General features: G+C 35.9%; 1 protein-coding gene across 1 annotated transcript in view; it reads left to right on the top strand.

Moving 5' to 3' along the window:
- Positions 1-16,356, top strand: part of LOC149805745 (synaptojanin-2-binding protein-like) — a 56,454-nt gene extending 40,098 nt beyond the window's left edge. The window contains exon 4 of the mRNA XM_089950415.1: positions 15,013-16,356. Within this exon, the coding sequence (XP_089806541.1) occupies positions 15,013-15,153 (141 nt within the window). The 3' untranslated portion in view covers positions 15,154-16,356. The remainder of the gene's footprint in view (positions 1-15,012) is intronic.
- Positions 16,357-20,900: the final 4,544 nt, after the last annotated feature.

The raw sequence follows: 20,900 nt of genomic DNA, 5'->3' as shown, positions 1-20,900 counted from the left end.
AGAACTATTGGTTGCCATAGAGTTTAATTTCTACATTCTTTTTAACACTGACATAGCTCTTGCTTGTCCATCAGAGTGAGTCTGAATTTTTTCAATCCAAGGAAGGTCTTATTCAAAGCACTAAGCTTGGCATTCGCACACTTTCTTACACTTGGCTACTGTCCCTTCCAAACTGTCAGTTCTAGCAACTTTAGCACTCTCCTGAATCTCATTACAATCTTCGTCAGTTTGCTGTTGAACCCCAAAATACTCATTCAAGTCTAAGTCTCAACATGTCATGATTCCGAGGTCACGTGCACTGCTTATTCCGTTACACTCGAAAATGAACACAATAATGAAAGCTAAAGTTATTTATTTGATGTACTGTTATAAATGACCACATGTACATCTCTGGGTATTTCTGACTCTGAATTCAAGCACTGTAAATATCAGTAGATTTTCCCACCCAGCTGCCAGTCAAAGCCTTTGATCTTGCCGCTTAGCTATTGCAGCATGTTCATTTGATGTACTCTTATAATGGTGACGACTAGGGGGTGAGCTTTCAGCCACTAAATTCTGTCATTGTAAATATCAGCACAGCTAACTGATCGGCACATTTTCCCACTATGCAGGTGACTGAAGCAGGACTGGCAAGTATTTGAATTTTACCGCCCATCTAAATATATAAAAAAGTGGCATCCAAATACGTGTGATTATAAGCGTTTCCAAGACCTCTGTCAGTTTTCATTAACATGAACTCTGCCAAAGATTCACTTCCTTGAATCAGTGTTTTGTTGCCTCTTATGCCAGATTTTTCTCTTCCATAATGCTGTATTAGGGTTTTAAGTCCAACATTCCCATAATCTGCTTGTTTAGACATGGGTATTTTGAATAAATATAACCGGACTCACACTCAACATCAATTTTGGGCTCAAAATCACACACTGGTATTTCCAGTGACATTTTCCTAAATGTCCAACAGACCGATATACATGAAATTCATTGTCATCATAGCTATCACCAGCCAGTATTTGCTGACTGAAAACATTGTCTGAAGACAAACCATGTTGTGATTCAACCATTTTGGTTTCCTGTGTGGCCCTTATTGGAAACACGCATTTGTAAAACTTCCACGATGAAAGTAAGGCTAAAACTCCATAAAATGCTTGTTCCAGGGCCAATGAACCAATCAAATTTAGTTTAACGGTCATTCATGTCGAACCGAAGTATCCAGATACCTGGATGTCGCATCAAGTGCTGTGACACAGCTGACGCAGCGCAAATTTCGTCGCAAACTGCACTTTTAAAGTTTTAATAAAAATTGCATACTGCGCAAAGCACATTTTTTATATCCGTGATGTTGACGTAATTTGCTGAACGTGTATCACTGCTTTAGAAGTACGTGAATTCGTACAAATTACGTGTACTGGCATAATTTTCTGACCCAATGTTTTATTCACATTAGACCGCTAGGAGGGGGTTAGATGTGATTTTAAATATATATTCATGTTTTTCTTTTCTCTTTCTGACAACCCCACCAGCGATTTCTCATTTTGTTAACACAACCCACAACAGAAGTGATTTTCATAACCAACCTTCCACTGTCAGAATCAAAATAGTTAGAAACACAATCTCTTACGGAAGTTTTTTTGAAGTAGCGACCCCGGGGGGGGGGGATATATGTTTTACTGGAACAGCCCCCTGTAAAAATTGGTTTCTTTCCGTGAAATGAAATGTATCCAAATTGTGGGAATTACATTCAAAATTTCTTCAATTTTCTTCTGATTATTTTACATGTATTTTTGTCCTCCATATGCCTACAGCTTGATCAAACTAGAAAGTACCTAATGCAGTCACAAAAGTTCCAGGTCAGTTTGGCCCAGAGTCCTTTCAGACCAGGTCATTTTGGCCTACATTAGATATTAGATTTGTATGGGTCGATTTGGCCCTGAGTAATTTTGGCTTGGGTCATTTTGGACTTCTATAAACACTGTTTTTCATCTGACATTAAATCCATTAAGTTTATTGTTTACTGGAACCATAAAGAGAGACATCGTAATCAACATTGAAATAATGATCCAAATAAGTCACCAAGGAATATTATTTTGAAACAGTTGTGAAAATTAGATTTCTACATTTCATTGATCATATACATTCTCAGTGTCACATAAACGTACACCCAATGTAGAATAGTTTCTTAATAATTTTAAATGTGTATATGTGTGTCCAGAGGACACTTTTAGATCACATAATTTAAGATGCAACTAGAAAAAGTTAATGGATACAAACAAATGTCTACAAAATGGCCAAGTTCATAAATGCCCACATAAAACATTGTACAGAGTGAAAATAACTGAGATACATTCATCAATCAGAAAAATAGTGTTAATGTATTTAAATTAGTGAATAGTTCATCTATTGGTTGTTACATAAAAATAATAAAATGCTTCTTAATATAGAGGTAGCATCCATGTGTCTTAACTTGTTTCAATAATAGTAATAATGATAATAATAACATTGAAAGCTTGTCTTATTCAGTAATTAATTTTTTAAAATAAATGTTATCCATCGAATTGCCAGTTTCAGTGAATGTAACAGTTAAACTTCTAGATCTTCTTTTTCCAGGAAATAATAGAAATGAGATAAAATTATAACTTACTTTTTTTAGCATTTAAATCCAAGAAACTTGTGAGATAGTTAATGATGTTTGAGTCCTTGTTTTAGATAAACTGCCATTATCAAAATTAAAAAAGATCACTGAAACAGTGCATAGGTCCATATAACAAACAGCAGACATCACATTGAATCGTATACCTTTTCATTGTGTAATTTGCTTTTCTCTTTCCATCAACTGCCTTGAACCTTTTCACAGATGTATCTACTTACGTTTGTTTATAGAAAATACCTACATGAAATTAAATATTTGTTTATGCCATTTCCTCCTTTATAGTTTATTCAATTCCGAATTGACCTTGTAAGAATAGTAGGCCAAAACGACTTAGGGCTGAATCAACTCTGGTCAGCAACTTTTATGAGTTGAATCGACCCATTCCATTCATACATGGCTTTTAAATCTACTGGTACCTTTTCATAAAAATAATAGGAGATTCAGTTTGTTGAAGGGGGACTCATCACAGGCTGCTTTGCAGGGATTGTTGGAGACCATTTTCAAAACATGGCAGCACCAGTCCCTTGTCATGGTTCCAGTCCCAGCTAAACTGACAAAGAAATACCCCCATTTTGAAAGGTCAGTGGGCCCTCTTCCCAAAGTTATTAAGCATGGGCCTTAGAAGAACCTTCAGACCCATTTTAGAACTCCTATACCACTCGTCCTTCACATGGCACTAGAGCATAAATACTTTTTGTAATGAGACGGGAAGTCTGCCTTAAAGAGTTGTACAAACTCCTGCCAAGTTCCCCTCTTCCCAGTGTCCCAGTTGATGCTAGATTGGCCTTTGTTTTCAGAGACTTTGTCAAGTTTGATGGTGTACCATCCATTGTGTAATGGTACAAATCATTGTCCTTTCCACAATAATTGAGGATTACTGACCTTGGTTTCAGGATTCTCCATCTTTTTCAAGGACCCCAATTAAGTTCCATTTAGTTCCACTAGACCTATCAAGTATCCCTAAGGGAAGAAGTGTACATCTTTTTATTTAAAGGAACAGTAGAATTTTGACTTGCAATTGATCTTTCCTTATCAAAGGAGCTTCCCCTGACAGGATCTCATAGCAAGTCAGTCAGAGACATCTGCTTGCCTCTTGGGAACACTAACTGCGGACTTCATTTGCAGCCCTAACAGTTTCTGTTACTTGACAAGCAAACTGGAGATAATACGGTGACCCTTTGTGTGCTTTGATCCCCATGGGATCCAAATTTCATGACCATCTGAGTTGTTGGCAAAATCATGATCAGGACTGGCTTCTGGCGTAAATCTCAATACATGGCTTGGAATGCTCCTTCTATGCACAAATGCCTTTGATTCAGATTGGATTGCTCATCTGGAGTCTGAGGGGCTTTCTCTGCAGAGGTTGTGCTTCTGGGAAGAATCTTCCGTACATATGAACAGCCTGCAAATAGGGTTGTTTTTCTAGCACTTCAGGAGTGTATTAACTACATAAGATGTTTTGGCATTATGGTCATAGTAAACCTCAGATGTCAAAGGGGTCCTAATGCCCCTTCTTTATGCTTGGAACTCTGGGGCCTCTTCCACTGGTCAGTCTTGAGGGAGATCACTTTTAATTTGCCATATTCTGGGCAAGAGAAATATCACATCCAGACAGTATCTGTGATCCTTGCAAAATGATCTTGGCACCAGACAATAGCAAAGATTTTTTTTTTCAAGGGGGGGGGGGGGCAATAGTAGACTTGTTTGCAATGAGGCTGCACAACAAGCTCCCTCTTAACTTTACTCTTAAGACAGTTCTCCCTCTCTCCCTAGCATTGGCTAGGAGAAGGGAGTGAAGTCTGTGCCTTATCAGTGGAAGAGTTATTCACGGGTCAGTGATAGCAATGATTCACTTTCACTTCTTGGTCGTTCTATGTTTTGGGCAAATATTTAGCTTCCTTTGGAAGCACCTGATTCTATTGAAAAACCTCCAGTCTCAGTCACATTGCTGAGGATAATCACAGTATTCTTCTTTCTCCAGTTAGACCCTTGCATTTCCATGTTCCTGTATCTAAATTGAAAAGAAATTTTGCCCTCACAAAGGTACCCAAGATGTTTTGGCATCCACCAGCACGAGTTGAATTATTTTGACTTTATAAAGAGCTGTCTCTCACTGAGATAGATGTTTTGTAAATGAAAATCAAATGAGTCCTTTTTAAAAAAGCAAGCTGACCTGGACATCATTAAAGCTGCCTTATGGCTGTCTCACTCCAGTTTCTCTTTGTTCTACCATCAGTCATAGTCACACTAGAGTAGAGACATTTATGCATTAGTTCCAATTGTATCAGCCCAACAAATTGTCATGCCATCCTCCAGTCTGCTGTAGAGCACCCTACATCAATGGCAGGTTCACTTTGACAGTGTATTGTTAAGTCATCAGCCTCCTGGTAGATTCAGCAGTACAGTAATAGCAGCTATTGTATTACTAATGTGTAGTGTTTGGGGCAGTAAATTAATTTTAATTATGGAATAATTACCTGCTATTATTGCCATATTCCCTCTCTCCCTCTCTGCTCTGATGCCCTTTATTCTCAGTCCAAGTCAAGGACGGATCATATTCTGAATGAACAGAAGTGGTTAAGTAATCAGACTGGGATCATATTATTTTTGTGGTTTAGATCTCCAGTCACTAATTGAAGGAGGAATATTTATCTTAAGCTGGGGACTAGGACCAGGAAAAGAGATGGTAATGCACAAATAGCAGGTAAATAATACATAATTGTCACTAATGTGTCATGTACCAGATGTGATTGCTATCTTCAAGGTCAAATGTAGTATTGTATGTTGCTAACTTCAAAGTCAAACAGTGTTCAAGGTCAAATTTAATATTTTATGTTTTTCATCACACTTTACCATATGCTTTGTAACTTTTAAAGCATATTGAGGTTCCAATATGATAACCCTATCTACACGTTGGTAGATTGAACAGATATATTGGTGCTTTGTCCTAGCGACATCAGTTGGATTTTATGAGTTGCCTCAGCTGAAAATGGTGGGGGCAATTGACCTAAAAAGAATACCATGAAAGTTTAACATCAAAAGTATGACTATGTACCAGAGGGAAAACATTACAGGTGTACTTGAGTGAAAGGTATTTGAGAAAACACGGACTGGCACTGGAAAATTCCTTATTTATCAGTCCATTTAAGTTGTGTACTCCCCTTGTGTTGATCATGTAGGAATGAAATTCAAATTTGAACAACTTAATACCTGCTAGTGAAAATGTTTGAGAGTAAGAGATGAAACTTGGTCCAATGGTTCCCACTTTATAAGGCCACCCATTCAGCAGCAGGAAAGTGTCCTTATAAAAGTGATTGCCTTTCAAGAGGGTATTACACAGATGTGAGTATTAATTACATGTTAGAAGGGCATAATCAGTTTTTCAGTATTTAATATATTTTTAAAAATATCACAGGCATGTTATAAAATCATGTGATGAAACTTATATTGTTATTTAAAATAGTTATAAATTATCATCAACTGCAGTGCAATAACCATTTGTGGTTGTGGGGTTTAACGCCATTTTTCAGCACACGATAGGCTATACATGGCGGCCAGTATTAATGGTGGAGGAAGAACCCGGAAAAGCCCGGAAAGAACCACCGACACACGAGAAGCTACTGGCAAGCTTTCTCACATGCCCACATTGGCTGAATCTTAGACTCGAACCGCCGCAGACAGAGGTGAGATGGTAGTGATCCGTAACGAAGAGCGCTTTAGACCACTCGGCCACTCGGGGCCCCAATAACCATTTGTAAACATTGTAATAAAAATCTGTGTACAAACATCTGGCTGTACAGGGTAGAAAAATTCATTGCCCATGAGCTCAGGGACAGTTAAATATAATGCCAAGCAACCATTATTCCCTGTGTAAAAGACTAATAGGGCCAATGAAAAATATTATAAAAGAGAGATTGTGTTCAAAATTATAATGGAATTTTGTATATTTTCCAGCAAAAAATGTGTGATCATGGAGTTGACCTTCTGGATACATACAGCAGGGTTCCCAAACTATCTATGCATAATTCTGTAACTGAGTACATGTTAGATTATTGTTGTTACTGAGATGCCACACTAATCCACATGTGTCTACTGTTATAACTGTGGCCTTAAACTAAGTAACAGAAAAGAGCTGAAAACCATCAAGTTTTGTAAAAATCACCAAAAATTGATTTCCCTAGAAAGCAAAGTTAAAAGAACATACAGTATTGTGAATTAAATCACACATGGTCCTAAAAGTTATATTCCTGGTCCAAAAGTATAGAGTTTCAAATGAATTCCAGTGGTACTTTGCATAAATTCCAATATTGAACATGCTGATATACTAGTAGTCTTGAATGTGTTTATGTGGCAACAGTCTTGAGGTATTACAATGACATCATAATAATGTCATTTAATCAATTCACAGTAATCCCAAAATAATGATTTAGTCTGAAATATTATTTAGCACTTTGTGATTCCAGTGAGTAATTTAAATAAATCCTCTCAGATTAAAAACTGAACCAAACAAGACTGATTCCACTTCATATGTTAAGGTACAAATGAATAACTTTAAAGTAAACAACATTAATATAAAAAGCTATGATACAATAACAGAGCCAGGATGGGGTCAACATCCTTTCTAAAACATTCTAAGTTGTCAACAAGATCAGGAATTTCCTAAACTCAGATACAAGTAAACTTCAATAATAAAACATGTTTACCTCATTAATAATGACTCGATTATTTAATTTATAATGATGGATAAATATTAGCTATGTATTTTTTACGTTGTTTACAACAGAAATCACTGGTCAGTTAGGCCCATAACTTGATTACTAACCCGGGTCAGTCACACAATATAGATGTACATAACATTATAACCGTGGGTGAAAAGTCACAAACAGTACAAATTAAATATAGATAACACTACTGCTCATTATAATTACAGTCTAAACTACCAACCGCTCAGGGAGAAACCTTAAAGAAACAAGAACTAACACATGGTTGGCGTTTCTTTCATCTTCTGTTTGACACACTGAATGCCTATACTTTCTCATTGGTCTGTGGAAAAAATGGGCACTTGCTGTAGAGCATGTGTCAGTTGCTTACTTCAGCTTAAAAGAATATGGCAATTAAATAATCAAACCAATCAGAATTGTTATAGCAAATTACATTGGCTTGTGGAGCAATCACTAAACAAAGTCCTATATGGAAAGATAACTGTACAGTTTTTTGGGAATTCTGACACAGGATTAATTCATTAATATGCTGGGCAACCAGAAAAATCATCTGGGTAATCACAAAGTTGGTTGTCAAGGGACAAGATTGGATTTTCAAAATTTGTCTACTCAATTGTAACTATTTTTCTCTGTTGATTCCATTTTTCCCACTGCTGCAGAATGTATAACAATGCTTATTTGAGTCTTTCTAACATTGAATTTCTCCACAGTAATCACAGGACTCTCCCTATTTTCATTCAGTTGAACTGATCTCACTTTTTCCAGAGAAATTTATGGGAAAGTTTGTTCTTCTATTGTGAACTCTACCACCCTCTAACTAAATTTAGCTCTTAAATGAAAAGTCTATGCTACCCTCACCCCAGACACTGCTAGAGTTGCAAATGAGGAGATTAGTGCAGGAGATTTTGTCACAGTTGCTGACATTGGGGGAATTTCTGTTCCTGTCTGTCCAATAAAGGCTTGGTGTTAATGTGAGATTATTTTTCTTCCAGTATCTGGCAGCATAGTTTGATAAAATCTTCCCTCTTGTCTGAGCATGACCTTAAAGCCTGTAAGTCTTGTTGCATGGGGTAGATAAGCATGTTTTATCAGCCATCTGTGCTGCATGCTACTGCTATGGTAGTTTTCTAGACAGTTGAGTTGTCCAGCCATTGTTCTTCACTAGTGACCACAGTTCAGTCACATTGGTGACTCCTGCATTTCTGCCAGTGGTACTATTATATGCAGAATCTTACACTGAATTGTCAAACCAGTCTGTCCATTTTCTACCCGGTCCACTTTCCAGCCACTCTTCAAGCACTTCATCCCAGCAGGACAGGCCATGTCAGTTGCCTGGCTACAGTCCAACTAGAAGGTTCATTGTTCACATCATTGTCTCTCACCAAGTGCCCACTGCCACCACCTGCAAGCCATGCCAGTTAGGTTAAGGTATCAGTTCACATTGAGGATGAGGATAAGCATTTCTCTGTCCATCTACTTATGCAGTTGGCAAAAATCTAAGAAATCTCAAGTTGTCTTTGGGTTAAAATGTAAGACCAAGAGAATTTTAAAAAAATTCTTTGCCGAAAGGCCTGTGTCATTCTTCTCTCCATGGTATGTCACAAATTGAGTCTCATACAGTGCTGACATGTCAAATTTGGGTAAGAACATTTTGGTAGTGAATATCATTTCTGTAAATTCCTTGAACTTTCTTATCAATTCAGACTGGAATTTTCCCTGGTCATCCACCCATTATCCCAAGTGGAACCATTTATGGGTTCTAACATGGCTCAATTAGAGAAGTTTGAGTCACTGGCCAGAACCATGCTGGAGCTGTTGTCTTAAAAAACATATTTTTGATAGTCTTAGCTTCAGCATTTATGGTGGGCAGATTATTTGCTCTTTCCATGGACCCAAACTACCTCCACTTCAGATAAGATAGTTCCATTGTCCAAATGACACAGCTGGGCAGCATAGCTGTGAATATGTTCCTGTCTGTGGACAATCAAAAAGTAATTGCAGACAGGAACCATATGTCTTGCATTTGGGTGTTTGGCAGATGTCAGATGTATGAGCTATTTCAGGACAACTTGGGCCTCAAGTTCAAGTATTTGTTTGTCATGATTGAAAATTTTTATAGACCACAGAATCAATTGATTTGATATCGAAAAACAAGGATGCATTTGTTTCAAATCTGCACATTTTGAAAAAAGGAAAGATTTTTTTTATTACAAACAATATCTACTCATAATTGCCTTGAGAAGTCTGTCATTTATTGAATATTGTGCTGTATCAGTTATGTGATACCATACTACAACATAATTCCTTCCATGCAAGAAATTTTATCATTTAAATCAAATTTCTAATTCTGCTTATATATTTCCAAGTCAGGTCAGTTACATGTGTGCTGACGACAGTAGTTCCAAAGCACTATAAGTATATAAATCGCGCAGAAAGCTTGGTATCTATCAATTTTAAAGTTGATAATCAAAACATATTTATGAATGAACTCAGTATTACTTATTAATAAATATATTACTAAATTATTATAATAGCATCATTACTTTTTTTTTAAAACACAAAAAAAGTTATTTCCATTTTATTTAAGACAATTTTTAGATACCACCATTTAAACGCCTAATGAATAGCATTTGCTTTGGAATCTTTGAACTGCCATTCACATTGGCATAAACTTGCACTTTCATTTGCAAATATTTTGTATTTTAAAAATGTATTTGAAATTTGCTACTGATGAATGTTACACTTGAATTTGGACTAAAAATTGCCCATTACCAACCCACTCTGTCTTTATTATCCAATTTATATATTCATATTAGTGTTAAGTCTGTTTTTCGCATTCGATATCTTGATAACCTTGTTATCGCTACTGCTCTTGAATAGAAGACACTCTGACAAGGAGTTTCACCAATAGACTTTTGATGATGTCTAATTGGTCCTTAATAAAAATGGTACTTGTCTGATATATGATATGGCTCCCAGATTGGCCATCTTGAAAATCTTGTTATGACTGTTCCTCCAGATTAGATGGTCATATTTACATGGGATTTTCACTGAAAGCCTTATTATTAGAGGTACACAGTATTACCATTACACCAGTTCACTGTGGTTATTTTTTCCACTGGTATGTACCGTGGTACTTTTATGCTATAGTTTCTGTCAGTAAGTAAGACTCGAAATCCCTGAGTATTCTTGCTATTGATATAACTAACGGCATGCCTTAATTTTTCATGTCAAAATTGTTCAAAATTTGTTGGTTTTTTTTACAAACAGATGTATTTTCTCAAGATAATTTAGAATATTACAAATAAAATCCAACCACTCCAGCGGTCTAGTGGTTAGAGCGTCCGCCTCGGATGCAGGAGGTCACGGGTTTGGCCGAGTCATACCAAATACTTACTAAAATGGTATTAACAGCTGCCTCACTTGCAGCATTAAGAGGTTAGTGTTAGTACTAGTCGGCTTGGTGTCAGGATAATATGACTGGTTGGGACACGATGCTATGTGTCCGCGGCATGATACCCCAGTGCTAAACATCACTATAAACTGTCACACTGCAGACATCGCAGAGATATGACTGAAAAAATGTTAAAGCTACGTTAAAAATCAAAATCACACACACACAAATAAAAAATCCAATTTATGATCCTTAAATCACAAGTGTCATTAGATGGCCAAATGGGATGTTGTGAAAGATTTGGCCAATACAAAGGTTTTGAACAAATTTTATTCAAACAAAGAAAACAAATGAAGAAACATGTTTTGTTTTAGTTATTTACTAACTTATGTCAATGCGTTACGTTCACATATTCCTTTATAAGACCACAAATCATCCTAAGATGTTCAGGCAAGCAGTTGTTTTATGTTTGAATCTTACGTAATTTCTCATGTCCACTAAATATTTTGTCGTTTTTGTAGCAAATGTGTTTTATGATTACTGGCCTTTTCTGATAAATATCTCACCTTGGTGTTGGCATCCCATTCAGAGTTTCTTTAGAGTATTATATCAGTATTGTAGCTAGTAAATTGTATGTTTCATTGTCAATACATCCCATTTTTATCAGCAAGCTCTCTAATTGCAGCAAATGTCTTTTACAGGGTGTAAGCTATATAGTGTAAGCTAAATTGTCCCAATTAGCTGTTACAGTTGTTAGATTGCAGATATCATGGTAAAAAATTTGTCATGGTACTAAGGTTTACTTCTTATAATGTTGGTCCTGAATGAAATTGTGCTGATCTGACATTCAATATGGCCACCACGTTAGCCATCTTGAAAATCTTGTTATTGCTACTCCTCCTAAACAAAAGTCATATTGATGTGGAGTTTTCACCAGAAAATGCTTGTGTAGGTGACCTGATTTGCTTTTTAGGCCACTAAAACCATTTTTCCAAAAGGTTTAGCATCTGACAATTTTGTTTCTAGACAAAAATTTGAGCTTTCCATCTTCTTAAGTTACCAATATTAGTGGATGCCTTGCACTTTTTTGGGGTAAGGAAGAAACCAATCAATGTAGAGGTCCATGGTTGATATCACTGTGACAGGAAGAAGAAAAGTGGTTTCCACATAAGAACTTCAGTTCTCCATCACATGTATTTGCTACTCTTTGTGAATAGTTGCACTTAGAGTAAGGAAAAACCCTATAGGGCACTTAGAGTAAGGAAGAACCCTATAGGGCACTTAGAGTAAGGAAGAACCCTATAGGGCACTTAGAGTAAGGAAGAACCCTATAGGGCACTTAGAGTAAGGAAGGACCCTATAGGGCACTTAGAGTAAGGAAGAACCCTATAGGGCACTTAGAGTAAGGAAGAACCCTATAGGGCACTTAGAGTAAGGAAGAACTCTATAGGGCACTTAGAGCAAGGAAAACCTTATAGAGTCAATCAGAAGGTCAAAGATCAGGGTCACTAACTGAAATGATAAAAGTCCTTTCTGCACAGTAACTCAAGTTCTCCATCACCTGTGGTTACCAGCTTTTGGGTGGGTTAAGTATTAAGCCTATTTTTGGATGGAACAAAAGGTCAAAGGCCAAGGTCACTGACTGAAAGATGAATCTGCATCACAGGCTTGAACTAGACTTTGTGGATAGCATACACTTGCAATAAAAAAGCCTATTTTGGGGATCAAATGGCCAATGGTCCAGGTTAACATAAGTGAAAGAAGAGTGGTGTCTGCACTGAATGGGCATATAATGTGCTATGAACCATCCTCTTGTTTATCAATTTTTGTTGTTGTTTTAAGTTTTTGGTGAAAACTTTGATACTGGGATTGCAACCCCCTCCCCCCCCCCCAAAAAAAACAATTGGCATTGGCAAACAGTAGTTGGTAGACATGTTTTCAAACATATTTAGATGATCTTATTAGATTTTATGGACACTGAAGTGTGGGGGTGGGCATCAGTTGTTAAAATTCATTTTTTGTGTGAAAAACTAAGCAGATTTTGCCACCTGATGCAGAAAATGAAATATGACTTCAGGGCTGATCAAATCCCATAGCCTGACATCCCAGAGGATACATTTTTGAAGTCAGAGAAGTAAAATTTCCAAAGCAGTTTTCCTATTTTAAAACATGTTGAGGAAACACGAATTTTCATATTTTAATCACGTTATCTATATTTATCTAGCCATTTAAGGCATCTGGGCATACTGAATGCTTGAATTTACCTCCATTTATTTATTCACATACTACAGCAAATGGTCACTGATATCTATCATATGTACATGAGTTCTGATACTGTTAAGTGTTTGATTGCATATTGGGCTGTGACCATATTATCAGCAAATCAGAACACTTCAAACAAATTAATCCAGCCTGAATAAATATCAGTGCTTTAAATGACCTTGTTATATACTTTTACTCAACACAATTACTCATGAATAGATTACCCTTTGACATAAATATCAGTGTTTTTAATGACCTTATTATGCTTACTCAACACAGATACTCATGAATAGATTACCCTTTGACATAAATATCAGTGTTTTAATGACCTTGTTATGTTTACTCAACACAAAATGCTCATGAATAGATTACCCTTTGACATAAATATCAGTGTTTTAATGACCTTGTTATGTTTACTGAACACAAATATTAATGAATAGATTACCCTTTGACATAAATATCATTGTTTTTATTGACCATGTTATGTTTACTCAACACAGATGCTCATGAATAGATTACCCTTTGACATAAATATCAGTGTTTTAATGACCTTGTTATGTTTACTCAACACATAATCATGAGTAGATTACCCTTTGACATAAATATCAGTGTTTTTAATGACCTTGTTATGTTTACTCAACACAGATACTTATGAATAGATTACCCTTTGATTTAAATTTACTGAATAAATGAATGAAATCAGCACAAAAGTCTGCCTCCTTTATCAGCTGATTAATGACAGCAGCGAGAATTTAATTTTTTATGGATTTACAGAGGACAAACTTAAAAATGTGATATTGCATTTGAATTGAAACAGTTGTGCTTGAGGAGCAGTCTGTTTGCCTTTAAATTAAAAAATGTATGTCATGATCACTTTAGTAGAAGTAGTTGTCAAATGAGGTGATTCTTTCTTTTTTGGAACATAATAAGTTTATTAAATTATTTTCACAAATAAGATCATAAAGAAGATTTAGAGAAGGAAATTTCATTTAAGGTCAGCCACTGAATCTGTGGTAACTATTTCTCCAAAGAGAAATAAGCCAGACTTTATGGCAACAAAAATGTCAAATATGATGCAATTATGAGAATAGAAATTCTCATTGGTCTGAATTCATCGACTCTGAAGTAAAGATGTTTTGCAGTTATTGCAAACAATATCCCAATCTGGCACAGGTTGGAAATTCATCCAGCGTATTTGCTGACAAATTCAGGATTTAATCAGGCAGTCTCATTACACTTTTGGGCCTCAAAAGCCTGTGCAATACAGTGTATGCCTGACACAAGCAAGCATGTGCAGAAAATCCCCTAAGTCATCCATTATCCATTAGGAAAAGCCATTTAAAACTAAATGAGAATGAAATATATATAAAAAATACAGTGAGAGCTCTCATTAACACAGCCTACGCTATTGCCCAATATGGAAAACCATTCTTTGATATGGAAATGTGTGCACTCCAGGAGAAGTCATAAACTTGTTGCTAATTATAAGAACAGACTCAAGGCAAAATATTTCTGTCAGCTGATGTAGTCTTGAGAGAAGATAGTGAAAGTCTGAATAACAGCAAATTCTTTTCCATTCTTGCTGATGGAAGTACTGACACTAACATATCCTGGCTAGAAATAATGTATATTGATACCCTGACAGTGACAAAACTAAAAAATTAAGCCCTTTGAAGAAATAAATATGTTGTACATTGTTATTTTTAATATTGATTCAAATATATACATGTTGTCTAATCTAGGCAAGAGTCTGAAATTTGGCAACAAGTTGAAAATGCAGATGGGACATGTGAATTTTCTGAACAAGTGTCCTGGACAGGTGATTCACAAACAAAAAATTGATCAGCCCTAGATTGATATGGTTGCATGCACATGTAGATGACCTGGTTATACTTCCATGTTGCACAGGGACTTTTGTTCTCATTTTTGTATCTTAAATTTTTGAACCAGTTCAATTCTGATTGTTTTACCTTTGTTCTCATTTTCAGAGACGGAGAGAAAGGATTCAAGAAGCAGAGGAATCACCTGAACCCAAGAAGACCTCTTTTTCATGGATTCCAATTATTATTGCTGTTTCTGCAGTTCTTATTGTAGGAATAGTGATGTACAAGAAACACGGGAAAAGATAAAAGTTTTATTCTTTGTAGATTTATTCTGTCATAAACAGGGGGAATGGAATTCATGCTAAATGAAACAGTTTGCTAAACCTGCTATTATTAGATGTTAACTTCATGCATTTGGTGAATAATTTATAGTTGTCTTCCTTACAGTTTAACATTTTTTATGTTCTTGTGTTTTTTTTTGGTTGATTACTGTTTTGATGAAAATTTGCCTCCATTCCATGGAATTATCATGCTGTTCAGCTGAAATATTGAAAGTAAGCATTTCTTGGTTTGTTTCATGCAACAGTTCACTACTGTATATTTTTTAAATGAAGTTATAACACTCTCATAGGAAAATTTACAGTGCTTAAAGTGTAATTGGTGTGAAAAGATTTGATATTTAAAAGAAATGGAGAATGTGAGTTGTATTGTTTTAGAAAATGAGTGTCCTTTTAGCTTCAGAAACAAGGTATGAATTGTTGGGGCAGAAATTGTTTAACTGCAGCATAATAAAGATGCAGCTGGAAGCCAGTTGTGTCTAATGCTTTTGAGAATGGTTTTTGACCTATGCAGTAACTGATAAAAAAGGACCATTTTTGACCTATGCAGTAACTGATAAAAAAGGACCACAGTTGAAAAACTCTATAGATTCATAAATAAGCCACATAGCAGAAAACAAGGGTCAAAAAAAAAAAAAAAAACTTGCATAGGTTTACATATGCATCTGCTATATTAAAATGTGTACAATTTATTCGCTACAGCATACAACTGAATTTTAGGTGTTTTGGGACCAAACAGGATGCATTGAGCATTTGTGGATGCATCCTTGTTAGTATTCATTTTGCCCAACAGAAGTATTTGCAGTAAAGAAATATGACAATTGTATTCAGAATTAGTATTTACATAAAACACCCCCAGTTATGAAATTGTTTCAAATTGTATGTGTTTGATTCATTCACAGTATTGCTTTATTGTTAAAAGTTAATACAAACATCTGCACCAGTTTAGTCCTCAGATGTCAAGTATTTCAAGTCAGTCTATGATTACTGGATGACATAATACATTTGAATGCTTCCTAGCGTTTATAGTTTTATACTTGATTTGGAAATTTTCTAGCTTAATTTGAAACTAAATTTTAATCCAGTCAGAAAATTGTTAATACGCTGTTTATAATTGCAACCCAAATATGTGGATTTGCTTTCAATAAAATCATAATATGAAAATTGAAAATCTTGTTTTGTCATATATTTGCTATTTAAATGAATAGATGCTGGATGCTGTAGTATGATCAATTTTTGTGATTTTAGTTGTTGCCTCAAACAACGAATTTAAATCCCCAAAGAAAAATGAGCCATATAGGGTGATGACCCTGCCCCCATTCTTACAGTGTTTCATTCCTAGGGTGGTGGTGGTGGTGGTGGTGTGGGGTTTAATGCCATTTTTCAGCACACGATAGGCTATGTATGGCGGCCAGTATTAATGGTGGAGGAAGAACCCGGGAAAACCCCAGGAAGAACCACCGACCCACGAGAAGCTACTGGCAAGCTTTCTCACATACCCACATTGGTCGAATCCGAGACTTGAACCCACGTAGACAGAGGTGAGATGGCAGTGATCCGTAACGGAGAGCGCTTTAGACCACTCGGCCACTCGGGGGCCCACATTCCTAGGGATTAACACAGTTACTAGCATTTGATAAATCAAGGTCAATACTGTAATCTGGTAATTAAATATTAGCTTTTACATGTGTTTGTTTTATTTTATTTTTTTAACCTTTTGAAACAAGAATTATAATCATTTTATACTGTTTCAAGGTATCCAATAGCTATAATTTTACACTCACTGCTGACCGCTCTGATGGCCTAGTGGTTAGAGCGTCCGCCTCAGAGGTGGGAGGTCACAGGTTCGATCCCCAGCCAAGTCATACCAAAGACTTACAAAAACGGTACTAACAGCTGCCTCGCTTGGCGCTCAATGTTAAGAGGTTAGCGTTAGGACTGGTTGTCCTGGTGTCAGGATAATGTTTCTGGGTGGGACATCATGCTACATGTCTGCGACATGATGCCCCAGTGCTAGGCATCACTCTAAACTGCCACACTGCAGACATCATAGCGATATGATTGAAAAATTGTTAAAGCTACGTTAAAAATCCAAATATCACACACTAACTGCCTAAATCGATATATGAGGTAAGGATAGAGAGAAAATGGATAAAAAGCATAAGATTCAAACAATAGTAATATTGACAGTGAAAGAAAAAATAATGCAAAATAACAGTATATGAAAATTAAATTTAATACTTAGTTAAAATCAATCCTTCATTTGAACACAACTTTTGTTGAAACATTTAAATCCTTCTGAAAGCACATTTCATTTTATCCATGCATTTTTAATCCAAACGAACAACAATCCTGTAAAATACTATAACTATTTATTGAAACACTATTTATGAAACACTATGTATATACACTAATTACAGCAGAGTATTAAAATTCACAGATATTTGGACAAAACCACTGTATCAACATCGTGTCATCAAGTCTCATGGTACTCACAAATGCTTCCAAATTGCTGCCTGGTAAGCAAGTGCATGTGCCATGTTTGCAGCTTCTGACAGGTTAGGAAGTCCAGGAACCAAAGGGAATCTGAGTTGAATTTTACCACACTTAAGCCACTGATGGACAGTGCTTGAAATAAGAGATCGTTCATATGTACTTTAATAACCGATTGGCCTAGTATTGATGGCTGCGTTGGCTTCCTTTGATGTTGAGGACTCAAATAATTATTCTTATCAGGTGTTTTATTTGTACTCCTAGAAATGGAAGTATTTTTTTTAGTGTTGTTGGCTGTGTTGGCTTCAAATGATGTTATTCACGTGGTCGAAAACACTGTGTAGGTATTGAACTTGTGATGTCTTTGATTTGTGTTCATACAGGTGGTAGTATTGTTTTAAACATTAAAGTGACCACCATTTACACTGGCATAGTTTTATTCTTTTGTATTCTTTATTTTGGGCATTTGTAGAGGTTAAACCATGAAATTAAATAGCTACTAATATACAAACTTTGACAGGCAAAACCACGAATTTAAGTACCCATGAAAATGCCTTTGTTTAAAATTACAAAACCATAAAAATTGATTCCTGATATAAAGATCCTTTCAAAATTTACACAAACTATGCCAATCCACCATCAAATATGGCCACCATTACTAAAAATAGTGGGTTCAAGTCTATGGTTTGGCCAATGTGGGTATGTGACAAAGCTTGCCAGCAGCTTCTCATGGGTTGGTGGTTTTTTCCAGGGTTTTAACAGGTTCTTCCTCCACCATTTATACTGGCCGCCATGTATAACCTATCTTGTGCTAAAGATTGCATTAAACCGTACAACAACAACAACTAAAAATAGAAAAACTATTGAATGATGACTTCTTCAAAAATCACAAAGAATTTGATTAAATTTGACATTAAGCATCCTGGCATGAAGACCTTTAAGTTGGCACAAAGGCTGCTGATCAATCACCAAATATGACCACCATTTCCAGAATTAGAAAAATCAGTTGTCCATCAACAATTTTTTTCAACTTCCCAAAAAACCTACCAGATCAGTTTCAACCTATCTAGACAGACAGCATCCTGAAAAAAGGCCATTATAACTTTGTACAAATGATGCTCAATTGCCCCTTACTAACAATAAATTCTTTGTGTTTACATTTATTTGAAAGGATTTATCTTCATAAATTTTGTGTGCAATTCATTTTACATTATTAACTTTACCCTTAGTTGGCACCATAAAGACATTGTTGTGCTGAGGTTGTTGTGGGGTTAACATTTTTCAGCTCATGATAGATATGGCAGCCGGTATAACTGGGGCAGGAAGAACCATTGACCCATGGGAAGCTACTGGCAACCTTTCTCATATATACATGCAGACAGAGGTGAGATGGCAGTGATTGGTGAAGGTGATCACTTTAGACCACCAGGGACCCCAAATTGTGCTGAGGTGCTGTAAAATGCTACTACATACATATAAACATATTAAAAACAGAAAATCATTCTTACAATTTTTCAACATCTGCCAAATAGATTGGATCAACTTTTACTATTATAAAAAAGCATTCTGGTAGTTGTGCTTTCAAATTCGTAAAATTTGCACAAATGATGCCTATCTTCCATATGTCTGCTATTACAAAAAAATAACAGAATAGGACCAAATTGACAGAAATTGTCATAGCTTGAATGCATTTAAGATTTATACAAATGTCATCACTAAACATTTACACAACTTTAAAAAAAAAATGCTTACCCGAATTTGACCAATTTGTCACAAAAGAGCCAGGCATAGGGGCTTTCAATATTGGACAAATGATGTTGATGTACCATCAAATATGGAGAAAGATTCAAAACCTGAGAAACTTCAAAACAATTATTTCATAACATGAAAACAAGAGCACTGGAGAAATTTCAACAGAAAGCATCCATCTGACTCTTCTTGACCAACTGCTTTTGGTGTGGAGTGTCCTTGGGCAAGGCACTTTACTCCATTGATGTGAAATGAATTACCGGTAGGAACTTTCAGCTACGTTTAATGACGCTCACCTGAAAATTTACTTAGTTGCAGATAGGATAAAATTCAGGATACTGTGTGGAATGAAATAAAATGAAAAAGATAAAATCAAGGTATTGATCTGACCTTGTCTTACTGCCAACCACTCTGGTGGCCTAGTGGTTAGAGTGTCCGCCTCGGATTTATACTCCATTTATACTCACCATTGGCTTATGGATGAAGGATGGAAAATTACAAAATTTGCAAACTTGACTTGTACTCTGCCTTAACTTATAGGCCAGAAAATATGTTAACCGTAATTGAAATGCTTTACTGCTTTACTTAAATTGTCAAATAAATCATAGTGTTGTGTCATTATATTTATTACTGATGCAACAAGCAATATAATTATATTTTTGAGGCACAAGTTAAAAGGCAAATGTTGCTGTGGTTTTATAGACAACAGAATGTTTTCTCATGGTCATGTGCTGGATACATAGTAACTAATCTATTATTTGTAATATCTTGTACATGGGGAAATTTCTTTAAGATTTTTATAGTAAAGTGGAAAATCTTCAATATATAACATTGCAGAAAGCGAAGTTTTAGTTAATTATGTTACTCCAAGAATACTTACGTGATCACATTAATGTTAGGAAAATAAATCTTGCTACTTCCGAATCAGCATTCCTGAAAAGATAACTTTACCCATAATCTCCCCTTGACTACCACTAGGTGGTGCCACTTTTAAGCTGAGTGATGACAGATAGGATGCTTGCTGGGAGGATTTTATTGGGTACTGGCAGCTGATCTCAAGAAACATAAATCCCAAAAGAAAACTTGTTTTCTCTTTTTAATAAATTCCCTGGTCACATTAACGTTAGGATAATAATAATAATAATAATAATAATAATGTCGACATAGTACAGTGCCTAATCTTTAGACTGTAAATTCTAAGTTATAGCAGGAGGAAAGATTGAGCATCCTAACTCTACAGTGAGCATCCTTCAGGGAAGAATGGATGGATTTCCTAAAGATGGCCTGCTCTTCCAACTTGACACTAGCACAACCAATGGTTACATGACCTGTGACAACTAAACCAGTTAAGAGGAGAATTACTAAACTCTTTGTACCAATAAATTTTACAGCTGAATCCAGCAAAACATTAAACTACAGCTCATAAAGAGGTTGTACTGATGTCAGGTAGGTCTGGTGGTCATCTAAATAGCA

This window comes from Sinohyriopsis cumingii, chromosome 2 (assembly GCF_028554795.1).
Source record: "Sinohyriopsis cumingii isolate HCF-2022 chromosome 2, ASM2855479v2, whole genome shotgun sequence".
Classification (NCBI taxonomy): domain Eukaryota; kingdom Metazoa; phylum Mollusca; class Bivalvia; order Unionida; family Unionidae; genus Sinohyriopsis; species Sinohyriopsis cumingii.
The sequence above is the reverse complement of the archived record's forward strand: the minus strand, read 5'-3'. Positions and strand labels throughout refer to the sequence as shown.